This window comes from Labrus mixtus, chromosome 1 (genome assembly GCF_963584025.1).
Source record: "Labrus mixtus chromosome 1, fLabMix1.1, whole genome shotgun sequence".
NCBI lineage: Eukaryota > Metazoa > Chordata > Actinopteri > Labriformes > Labridae > Labrus > Labrus mixtus.
The window spans coordinates 15,932,915-15,945,313 of NC_083612.1; the positions used below are offsets into that span (position 1 = coordinate 15,932,915).

Consider the following 12,399-nt stretch of genomic DNA (forward strand, 5'->3'; position numbering starts at 1 on the left):
GAGCTGACAGCGGGCTGCAGAAGTGTAGGCTATATGTAATAAACAAAATTAATTAGAGTTAGAGAGCCAGGAATCATAGATTATTCAAGCTTGTACCATTGTTGTGTTAAATTGGAAAAATGCTTAAAGGTGTGGATACGTATGTTAGACACTATTCATCTCACGTCATCTCAGGTCATCTCAGGTATTTTGTCCCATCAGCAGTTCAGTTTCTGAATTTGCTGCATTGTTGTCAGTACACTTGGTCTTGGTGTCTTTTATCTCACTCACGTCCATCATGATGGTATCCATGGTAGTTATGTTTAATATTTATGTCTTTGTGTTGTTTTTATGATGTGGATTGCCTGTTGCAAACCGAATTGCCACTTTGGGGACAATAAATATTTTCCAACAGCATGTTAAAAATATATTTATCATATCATGACAAAGTATAATGTAATGTTACATATTTGTGCAAAAAAAAGAAAAAAAAAAGAAAACATAGATAACTTTGAGAGGTTTGTTGATTTTTGGTTTTATTTTATGTGGTAAACAGTAAGCCACTGTTCATCTCGCGATATTTGCGAACGACGGGACAATCGGAAGTAAATATTCGCCATGGCATGTATGCTAGTCACAGGGGGATAAAGTAGCAAGTGCAGCGTGGGTGGTGAGTGCAGTTTTACGTATACAAAATAGTTCTCAACCCTCAGAGTTACCTGGTTGAACGCTGGGATTCAATCCTTTCCCCGCGTCTGCATTTATTTGATATACAAAGTACGAGAAAGGAGGGGGTAGCACAGCACGTTTGTGGCCTGGAAAGCCATCTGTTAGCGTAAGTAAGCTAAGGTGGCTAACGTGAACGCGGCTGTTCAGCTACCTAGCACCACGGGCTGCACACACACACACACACACACACACACACACACACACGACACCGAGGTGGTGAGCTTGTCTAGCTGATGCCTGCGACCCTCTTACAACAGATAAAGTCCCCCCCCATCTAGCTTTAACTCCTACCGTGGTGGAAAAGAAGTTCGTGCTGGATCTAAAATGATCATTGAAAACCTCGATGCCTTGAAAACATGGCTGTCTGATACCCTCGAGCCCATGTAAGTATTGTTTTTAGTTGTCCATAGCATGTGTTGTTTACTCTGAATTACAAGCTTATAGCAGTTTAAACATTCAAACATACCAGTGCTAAAAGTGACGTAATATCTAATAGGCTATTTGACCACCGCTTTGTATTATTTGCATAATGTTTCACATGTGTGTGTTTAACATCTGCAGCTGTGATGCAGACCCTTCTGCCCTGGCCAAGTATGTTGTTGCTTTGGTGAAGAAGGATAAAAGTGAAAAGGAACTCAAAGCCCTTTGTATAGACCAGTTGGATGTATTTCTTCAGAAAGGTAGCTCAACAAGCAGTTATTGATTCATTTGATGATCTGACATGAGGTGATGTATTGTCTCTAAATCACCCTGTTACGTTTTTTTTCTTCTTCAGAGACCCAGCTATTTGTGGATAAGCTGTTTGAAGCTGTTAACAACAAAAGCTACCTCCCGCTGCCAGAGCAACAAAACTCTGTGGTCAAAGTTGAGAAAGAGGAACCAAAAAAAGACGAGGTAATGTATATCGCGGTCATAGAAAGATCTGTCAGGGTAACCGTTGTAAGAATACTGTAGTTCATGTGACGGTAGCGCTGCACAGGAACAATTCATATGATAAGCGCTAATGTCAGAGCCTGTCTTACATTACCAGCGTTTATTAAAAGTCACCTTTTTGTTTCTTCAGGCTTCTCGTGAAGACGATAGAGACAAAAAGTTTCCCCGGAGATTGAACCACAGCCCTCCCCAACTAAGCTCCCGCTACAGCAGAGATAGCAGGTGCGCTCAACACCACTTTCCCTTCCTCCCCTTTACTTGAAATGTATATTTCACTTAACATTAATGTCTGGGTTTTGTTTTGTTTTTAAATTAAAGGAGAGTAGATGATCGTAAAAGAGACGAGCGCCCCAGGAAGAGGGAGTATGACCGCAATCCACCCAGGAGGGACTCGTACCGTGATCGCTACAACCGCAGGAGAGGGCGCAGCCGCAGCTACAGTCGTAGCCGCAGCCGGAGTTGGAGCAAGGATCGCATCCGGGACCGGGACAGAGAGAGGGATCGCGATCGCAGCAGGAGCCGGTCAAACGAAAGAACTCGGTCTAGAAGTAGGAGTCGAGGTAAGAGCCTTATTGACGGATTCAGTGCTGCCCTATCAAGATCATCGTCCAATCTAGAACCATTGTTCTTTATGTGGAGAGAGATAACCCAGAGATACCTGGGTTAAGAACACTCCTGCTTCCACTCATGGTCCACTTTGTTTGAACTATGACCCTAGTGTTGCCAGCTTTCTTAAGCCGTTTTCATATATGCACTCCGGATAATATCTAGATGTTTACAGGAGGACTTCTCCGGAGATTCTCCCGAAGTAGCCGTTCACATATGCTCCTCACAGCGGGGGACTATCCCTGTCAGAGGGGAGGGGGCGCCGGGGATTTCCCGACGTGAGACGTGACGTAAATAAACAATGCGGAAAAAATACTAGGGGTCTGGCAGGATAAACTCTGGGTAATATCGGAGTAAAAAATTTGACTGTTGCGTTCACACATACAGCTCCTCCTGGAAATCTCCGGAGTTTTTCAGGAGATTTCCATATGTGTGAAAAGGGTTTTAGTGTGTTCTCTAAGGTAACTGTTCACCAAGAAAAAAGATTGCACCATGGTTTCTACAGATGTTTGTGTCTTCTTGGGTACATTTATGTATTTGGTTTCCTTGAGCATGCATTGAAACACTCTACAATTTAATTGCTGCCTGTACATGAAGATGTATCTTCACATATCTTTCTTATATCAATGTCAAAGCAGCTCAGACAGCTAATGAAGTATAGAAAACATGAGTGAACAATTCATTAATTTTAAGAAATAAACAAGTTCAGGAAAAAATAAATTTCAATTTATTTTTGTGGAAGACAGTTTTTTTTTCCGCTAACGCCTTGTCTTGTCTTTTTGCAGAACGCGATTCTGGCAAGTTGAAGTTTGATCACGATCGACTGGACAAGTCAGAGACTGGTGATGGCTACACCCCAGCAGTCCTGGTCTCCACTGCAACCACTTCCCACTTCCCTGTTCCAACACTGAGCAGCACCATTACAGTTATCGCTCCCACACATCATCACAGCAACAACACCACTGAGAGCTGGTCAGACTTCCGTCCTGATCACCCTGTGGACCGAGGCCCTTTTATCAGGGGACCGCCCCCTCAACCGAGGAAGCGATGCCGTGACTATGATGGTATTAATCCTTTTATTTATTTTTTTGAAAGTTGAAACTATTTTTGTTGTTCACATGACAGGAGCACTGCACGTGAACAATTCATATGATAACCTCTCATGTCATGTTTTATATTATCCACCTTCTTTGTTGTCTTTCCAGAAAAAGGTTTCTGTATGAGAGGGGACATGTGCCCTTTCGACCATGGAAGTGACCCTGTTGTAGTAGAGGACGTCAATTTGCCCAATATGATGCCCTTCCAACCTCCACCCATCCCGGGTGTGGCTGCACCACCGCCCCCAGGCCTCCCACCACCACCTCCTCTCATGAACCCCCCACCTGTGAATCTGCGACCCCCTGTGCCTCCACCAGGCGTTCTCCCACCTAGCCTTCCTCCTATTGCAGGTAGGAATTCAGCCGCTTCTTCGTTTACTTAACTCTGAGTTAACGTCTGATTTTACTATGATACTTGGTTTCATACTTAGAAAAAAAAACTTATAAGTATATGCACTTTACAAAATATGAGACACAAAGTATTGTTTTCATTTGAAACTTTAAACACTTACTAGTTGAGTATGCAGAATAATTACAAACAAATTAAGAAGAGGATATATTTCACAAAAAAGAAAAATATCATAAAAATAATGTAGTAAAGTGATGGTAATGTGTTTTAGACCCTTGGTCCGTCCAGTTTATAAAAGGTCAGAATTCAGAAAAGGTCCATGGTTACATTTTGAAATTGCTTGTTATTCTTTAAAAAAATAAATAACAAAACCCAAAGTAATATCTACAGTACAACATGAAAGTAAAACAGCATAAAATCACCAAATGAGAGCTCAAATAACATAAATATTCTTCACAATTATGCATCAATTAACTCATTTAGTAATCCACTGATCTTGGCTAAGCCTCTGTTAATCTCGTAACAATATCCTGTAGAATCTGACTTTAACTGACTTGAATTTAAAGCTGCACTTTCACTTAAAGACTTAAAGACTGTAAAGTCTAAGAAACTACTTTTCAAAGAACTAAAAGGGTTATTTAGCCATTTGTTGTCTGTGTTTCTAGAGAAGTCCAATACCTTGTAAATTAATCTGCTCACATTTGATAAAGACAGCCTGTTTCTTTTTTTCCCCCGTTAGATGACAACTACGGTATTTGCTTTAGAATGAATAAAACATGAAAACAATATAATTTTGTATTTCTTACTTTTGAAACACTTGTGTATTACTTATGGTTTGAACATTTAGTGTTTGGCTTGGGCTTCATTTTGAATTTTGTTGTACTGTGACTTACACAGGCCCCCCTCCTCCCCTTCCTCCTCTGCAACCGTCGGGCATGGATGCTCCTCCAAACCCCATCACCAGCTCTGTTCCCACCATTGTCACCTCTGGGATGCGCTCCTCACTTCCCCAGGCTGCAGTGCCTCTCTTCAACACCAGTAATAGCCTTTTGTCCCTTTTTTGAAGTCACAGTTGTATTTTTATTTGTAAATCACTGTTCTCATAACGTGCCTCACTGTTTGATGAGATCACTTGTCCTCTCTCCTCACCAGACAACTATGAGACGGATGTGTACAATCCTGAGGCTCCCAGCATCACCAATACCTCCAGGCCGATCTACCGCCACCGGGTCAATGTTCAGAGACCCAACCTGATCGGTCTCACCATGGGAGATGTGGATCAGCCACCGAGAGGTATTATTTGCATGAACTTAACCATCTAATACTTCAGTGGGCCGTCTATATTCAGTCGTTTAGTTTCCTTCTTATGAATAAAATACTTTGTTTGAGATAGCCTCTTGCTGCTTCACAGACTATTGAAAAATACAGTTCTTCGTCCATGCTTATGTATTTGTGTTACATATGTGTCTGTCTTTTTAAGTCTTACACAACTTTTTTTTGTAGCTCTGTGAATTGACCAATCTGGTTTTTTTATACCGTCACCAGAAAAAATTCCGAACAACAGTATGAGAATCGTTATGGAATCAGATTCGAGGAAGAGACCACATGTGTCCCATGATGGAGGGCTCCTCTCCAACAAACCTTGGTTTGACAAGTAAGACACATTTTCTTCTTTAATATATCACAAACTGAGAGTAACATAGAACTGTTATAGGCTTCTGTTTCAGTACAACTCATGCACATGGCTACAGCAACATGTTTTAAAACGACAGAGACAACTCTTCTTGTAACTTGCCCGGTGTTTTTAGATACCATTCAACTCACTTTTTCCATAAGTCCAACACAAAATGCTCCTCCAGCGAGGAGTAGGGTTTACTGCTCAGACTCGGTGTGTTTGTGTGTGTGTGCCCAGCTCCAGCATGCTGCTGCAGAGAGAGCAGTCAGCCATCATACCTCTGGCACTGCTCCCCTAAGCCGCTCTAATGCTGCATTCATGTGCTTCTTGGATGGTCCGAGTTTCCAGGTCGTTGTTCTTGCAACTTCAGTGTGTTCACGTAAATTTAGTTCGGAAAGTTGGAATGTTGTAACAACAACAGCAACAAACATTGTGTGATGTGTGGAACAACTTAAATTTGATGTGCAATATGTGACTTAATAAAAAGTATCTTACCATGAAAGAAACACATTTTGCTCCCAATGTGACGGCCATTATGACGTCAAGTTGTGCACCTTATTCTTTCCCGAGTTGTTCCTCCGACTTCAGCAGGCGTTCATGTGCATTTTACAACTCGGAAACTTGTTTTTCCGACACCACATGAATGCACCACTACACTTCTCTACCCTATGAGTCATACCAACACCCCATTACCACACTCCACTACTGCATCAGTTGGTTCAGCACATCTGTCAGAAATAGGTTTCATAACATCCTCACTGAATTCCTTCATGATTTCTCCTGTTCACTCAGACCCAACTTCAACAAACCAAACCACCAAGGCTACCACAAAAGAGTCCCGTTCTCCGCTAACACCAAGCTGCTGGTTCGGCAAATCCCCGCCGAGCTTAACAACATCAGCAAACTCAACGAACATTACAGCAAGTTTGGTACCATCGTCAACCTTCAGGTCAGTGTCACTACGGTGCGACAGACGCCAATGGTCACAGCTTTGATAGTTTCTCTGTACTGTACCATTTCCATTTCTATATCTATTTATACAGGTTGCTTACAACAATGACCCAGAGGGGGCTCTGATCCAGTTTGCCTCCCCCGATGAGGCTAAGCGCGCTATGCAAAGCACAGAGGCTGTTCTGAATAATCGCTTCATCAGGGTGCACTGGTTTCGTGAGGATGGGAGTGACAGTCAGTTTCACTCACAGCAGCAGACTCAACCACAGCCAGCCACGGTAAACATTCATTTTAAAGTCATAACTGTCCTCTTATTCAATGTTTGTCTCTAACTTAAAATGTTTCCAGCCTGGGTCAAAATGTACCCTTACATTTGATTCCACTGTATTTCTGAAACCTGAGGCTTCAAAAGTTTAACAGTTAATTTAAAGAGTCTTGCATTTCTGAGGACTTTTCATAGTTTGCTAGTTGATTCTACATGTGGTACTTGACAACTGGCTATGAGCTATAGAGCAGAAATGGTTCGAGACCTTTTTTGTACCTGTCTCGTAGCAAACCTGCTGAGTGGTTGCTACAGTGGATTTTAAATTGAAGGCTGTGATGATTAATCAACAAACTATCACCCGGTCACATCAATTGTTCTAAGGTTTAGAAACGTCTGTGCCAATCATAGAAAAGCATGAAAGCAGTAGACATGTCAGTCGCTGATGAAAACCCTCTTTCAGGATCAGTGGCCCAAGAATTTACTCTGGAAATGAAGAATATTTACGTTTTTACTTTTATCGTTTTGCAGCCAACTCAAGTCAGTGTGTTTGAAACTGTCTCTCCCTTCGGTTTTCATACCCTGTCACTCTCCCTAGACTGTACCAGTTATTTTCTAATAACTGTGGTTCTAAAAAAACTTTTTATCAAACTAGTTAATGAGAGAAAACCTGCCCTTACAATCAAGAACCACTGGAAAAAAACACTCGCAGGAAAACAATGTGGAATTATGAAATAAATGTTATTGTTTTTATTTCTATTTTTAGAGCAGTATTTAAACTTTAAGGCAGTTTTTGACCTTCCACTGGGCCGCGAATGCAATCGGCTGGCCAGGAGTCAAACCAAAGTTTGTGTGTAATAAGCACAAAATAATACTGAAGATGTAACAGATGCACCTTAAAGTTCAGCAGAGCAAGAAAACTGGAGGATGTTGGAAGTTGGATTGTGGCTTTTGTTAAAATGCACTAATGCATAAATCTAACAAGTGCCTGTTTAATTATTAAACTATCATCTGTTGTCTTTCAGCAGCCGTCAGCCACGTCTCTGAAGCAGTCCGTCAAAGACCGACTTGGACCCCTGCTCACGGCTAACTCTGAGCCCTCCCAAGACTCTCAGGTTTGTGTGTTTCCATTTTTGGCACATCCTTGCAAAAATCTGCACAAGGTGTGTATAAACATGATGTCATTTTTTCCAGAGTCCTTCAAAAGTGTCAGTGAAGGACCGTTTGGGTCTGCCGCCTGCCAAACCAGCAGCTCCTGTTGAAAAAGTAAATGTCCATTTTCCTTTCAGCAGTATATAGTTCCCATTAGATTTCCTGTCTGCGTCTTACAAGTTGTCTTCCTGATATGTGTAATGACTATAATTCATTTCAGGTCTTTTCAACGTCCATGGGCCTCACAAAGACTGTGTACAATCCTGCAGCCCTGAAGGCCGTGCAGAAAAGCTCAGAAGAGGCCCTGAAGAAGAAACAGGTGAGAGGAGAATGAAAATGGGATTGATAGGGGACGGGGGAGTACAGGGATTTACAATAAGAGTCTTAATATGATGTCAGTGGCTTAGAATCGTAAACTAAAAATACGAGACGGCACCTAATCATTTCCAAAATTCCTTTCATAGGAAGCTCTGAGACTACAGCAGGATGTAAGGAAGAAGAAACAGGAAATATTGGAGAAGCACATTGAAACACAGAAGGTAAGATCATCTGGAGTTACAGTGTAAATAATATTTTGTACATTTTAATTTTCTTAGCGGCATCGATTTAGATTTTCAACCTCTTGGTACAAAACGTAAATCATAATCTGTTTGCTGTAAAAGAAGTCTGACTTTCTTCCCTAGACTTCATGATAGAAATAATGAAATGTCTGGTTTTGAGTTAGGACAGACATCAAAGGAAGGTTTAAAATAACAGTTAATACAGATAATCTGAATGTCTTTAGGGTTTGTTTTGAAACTTTTCAGTTGTCCTTCTTACAGCAGCTAAACCTGTGAGTCTCTGTTTGCTTTCTTCTTCTGTCCTCATTAGCTCCTCATATCCAAACTTGAGAAGAACAAAGCAATGAAGGCCGAGGATAAAGCCAAGATCATGGAGACTTTGGGCATGTTAACCAAAAGCATCACCAAACTGCAAGAGGAGATAAAGGGAATCTCAACCAGCAGCATCCTGCTACGAACAGCCAAGAGCAAGGCCCAGGTACAGCGCTGCCTCTTAGCTTTAGGCATTCATAAAACAACAGACAGCTCCACTTGTAAATAAAACAGATTATGAAACACATAACCGTTTAACCAACTTTTGTTCTGCTTTTTAATAATTGAAGATCTCAGTTCTTATAAAGGCACATAGTCAAAGAGAACTGGATTCTAAATGTTCTGCTTATCCAGTCCAGTTCATTTTACTTATGACTTACAGTTTTGTCTCCCCTAATGCAAATAATATGTTCAGGCCCAGAAGGAACTGCTGGATGCAGAGCTGGATCTTTTCAAGAAAACCCAGGCTGGAGAAGATACAGCGTTGTTGAAGATCAAGTATACCCAGCTGCAAATTGAGGTATTGACTTGATTTGAAAGGGACAGCTTGAAATCTAGTGCTGAGCATCAAAAGATCGGTTGGGAGTTTTCTTCACCGCTGTAATTATGTGTGAAATAAAGTAATCCGATATTTGTGCTTTGTTTGACTTTTTCCATCCCCCCCTTTTAAATATCAGGCAGCAAAAAGGGGACTTCTGTCACCAGGACGAGGCAGGGGGGTACACTCTCGAGGCCGTGGTGCTCTTAGGGCCCGGGGAAGAGGCTCTAGAGGACGGGGAAGAGGGGTATCACTGCATGCAGTCGTGGACCATCGACCACGCGCCCTGGAGATTTCTGGTTTCAACGAGGCAGACCATGTCGACCTGCTGCCACACTTTGCTGTAAGTCTCCATAAAACTACATACAGTTTAAGAAATGGCCTTATGTGTTGAAGTAACTATGTCTGGAAATGTTTTTATTACTATATTTCTACTGCTACTGTATATTTTGGAGAAACTGTAACGATCGAATTTCCCTCTGGGATTAATAAAGTATTTCTGATTCCGAAAAAGAGGACCTTAGTGGGAATGGCCTGCGGTGCTGTGCATTCTGGGATTTGGTGTCTTTCATCCACATGAGCCAAAAAGACACTTTCTCCCTTTTCTCAGCCAAGAAGGCACTAACTTAAAAATGTATTTCACATTTCTACTACATATATGACCCAATGTCAATACAGATTCATGTTTCAATGGGTGAAGTATCCCTTTTAAAGTGTAGCAAAGAAGAAAACCAACAGTGTCCCCTGGTGGTTAAGGCTTCACTTTGCAACTGATCAGTAGTGCTAAAGCACAGTTACAGTTCTTTCAGTTTTAGTACTAATTAAACTGTGTATGGAACAAATGCAAAATGTTCTTGCCGTAGCAACCAGCAATATTATGAATGCATTGAAAATTCAACCACATCATGAGCTCGCTTTACCTCTTACATTAAATTACTACAAACACAAGCAAAACAGACTACAGCATGTCACATTTGAAACATTGAAAATAACCCTGCATAGGAGTATTTAGGGTATATTCTCAGAGGAAGTCACAGACACAATGTGACTCTCACATGCTATGGACATGTTGCCTTATGATGTTTAATGGTTTATTGTGGACGATTGTCAGAAAATAATGAGTTACAATGCTCATTACGATGGAAGCATCAACCATTTAATTGCAAATTAAATGAGGTACAGCAAGCAACCTTTGGGAAAACTCAAGAGCTTTCAAATAGAAATAAAAAAGGTGATATTTGATTGGTTGTTGTTCATGTGCTGTGAATAACTGATACTGACGGGAATTATTTTCAAATGACACGAGTTAGTTATTTAATATTTGATCTAAGTGTCTTGTGTTTACAATTTTGAAGCAATTTGGAGAGATCGAAGATTGCCAGATTAATGAAAACAGCCTGTCTGCGGTCATCACGTACAGGACGAGATCTGAAGCAGAACGGGTGAGTCAACTTCTGATCCTGCAACACGAGTTCTGAAATTCTAGAGTTTCTCTCCAATGCAAAAAAAAAAGATAAATCAAGGTGTTGGACTGTCCATTTCAGCTGGAGCTGGACCTAATCTGCTCATTAGTCTCCTAACAGTCTTAAAACACAACATGTTTTCCATTCTTTGTATTTTGTTCACCTGTAGGCGGCTCTTCATGGGGTGAGGTTCAACAACCAGACTCTACGCCTGGCCTGGCATAAGGCTGTCACAACCCTGAGTGCTGTGGACGCTGACGATGCAGAAGCGGATGAAGATGAGGTTTGTCGACACTTTAGTAGTTGCTTTAAGGAGACTGGTCGACAGGATTATTCTGGAACCATTTGAAAATAGTAACTTGATTGAGGAAAAGTGGATGTTCTCTGTTCAGTTATGTCAAAGTAAATTAAATCCCTGCTTCTTGTTGTGTTACACATAGAGAACACAAGGGGGAGCCATTACACATTACAATAAGGATCGTCTTAACGTGGCCTTTGCATGGCCCACTCCTTCTTTTATTAAGCATGTGCTCTGTTTATTCTAGCTAAGAGTTTAGTCCCTCCTGAGACCTTTAAGTACCAGGTGAAAGTTGAGTGCTGACGAAGCTCTAAATAAAAGGTCTCTCCACTCTAAATTGCCTTTTTTCACGAGAGCATTTATCTAAGTGTTTGTTTTTCTCCCATCAGTACCCAGAAGAGTCGCTCAGTGACGATGCCTTGCTGCAGGATGATGATGAAGAAGAAGACGACAATGAGCCTCGCTCGTGGCGCAGATGAAGACCAGTCCGACGCTCCTCCCTGATGTGGAAAGACGTTCAACAATCCAGCATCTTTATAACAATTCATCGCCTGTTTATAAATAAACACGGCACATTTCACTTTGACTAGACTTTTTTTGTTCCCCTTACAAATGTGTAACTAGCAGAACAACCATGTGCAAGTTTGATTAATTTTAACAGTTTAACTGTGGTGATTTTTTTTAATGCTCTTAATGTAGATCGTTTTTTTTTTTTCTTGATTTTTTTTTGGTTCATAAAACATGCATAGTTTGACAGCATATCTCACACATACACTTTTGTTGAAGTGTCAGTTTAACAAACAAACCTGTGTTGTAATTTAACTGAATGACAAACTGTAGCTTTTTGCAGAGTAGGATACGCGCAATTGTAAATATTTTATGTCTGGGTTTAAAATGATTTGTATGAAAGCTTGGCTTCTCAGTTTTTGGCTTTACTTTGGATTGTATGAAAAAATAAAGAATTGAAATGGTCTGAAAATATCCTGCCAAAAAAAAAAGAAAAAAGAAAAAAAAGAAGAACTGTGGCAGTGAAAAAAAAAAGATCTTAAAGAGCTGAAAAAGACCATTTCAAAAAAACAAAAAAAAATTCCTCTTCACTAAAGAGCAAACTTCCTACAACATTCCTACTTCTCTTTTAAAAAAATAACATTTTTTTATTTTTTATTTTTTGGATTGGTAAGGTAACTTGTATTGCTCTGTTTTCTGTACAAAGGTAGGTCCAGGACATAACCTGATTTCTAAGTAGTTCCAGATTTTCAACATTTTCATTTCATAATTAAACATTTTATTTAATCCAACACAAAAACATCATAACTAAGAACGTCTGTCTTCTTTTGTGCAGGAGCTGACTGTCTGCCATGTCCGTCCACTGGTCCTCCATGAGATTTCCATAATATTGCCTGTTGATGCAAATAATAATGCAAACCTGTTACTGTAACACTGATTTGTGATAAATTAAGTGCTGCTATGTTCAAATACAAATTATTTTTATAAT

General features: G+C 40.6%; 1 protein-coding gene across 2 annotated transcripts; it reads left to right on the forward strand.

Annotated features, from left to right (window-relative positions):
- Positions 1–591: 591 nt before the first annotated feature.
- rbm26 (RNA binding motif protein 26) lies at positions 592–12,399 on the forward strand. 2 transcript variants are annotated; one of them, XM_061035647.1, is made up of 22 exons: positions 592–1,091; positions 1,270–1,388; positions 1,484–1,602; positions 1,772–1,863; positions 1,960–2,201; positions 3,033–3,311; positions 3,453–3,695; positions 4,591–4,731; positions 4,846–4,986; positions 5,239–5,347; positions 6,161–6,317; positions 6,412–6,597; positions 7,607–7,696; positions 7,776–7,847; positions 7,954–8,052; positions 8,198–8,272; positions 8,604–8,771; positions 9,021–9,125; positions 9,283–9,486; positions 10,499–10,585; positions 10,776–10,889; positions 11,294–12,399. In XM_061035647.1, the coding sequence occupies exons 1-22, from the start codon at positions 1,033–1,035 to the stop codon at positions 11,381–11,383; spliced, it is 2,991 nt and encodes a 996-aa protein (XP_060891630.1). In that variant the 5' UTR covers positions 592–1,032; the 3' UTR covers positions 11,384–12,399. The 2 variants fall into 2 exon arrangements, with proteins under 2 accessions (XP_060891630.1, XP_060891639.1); XM_061035656.1 differs by having other exon boundaries at positions 7,610–7,696.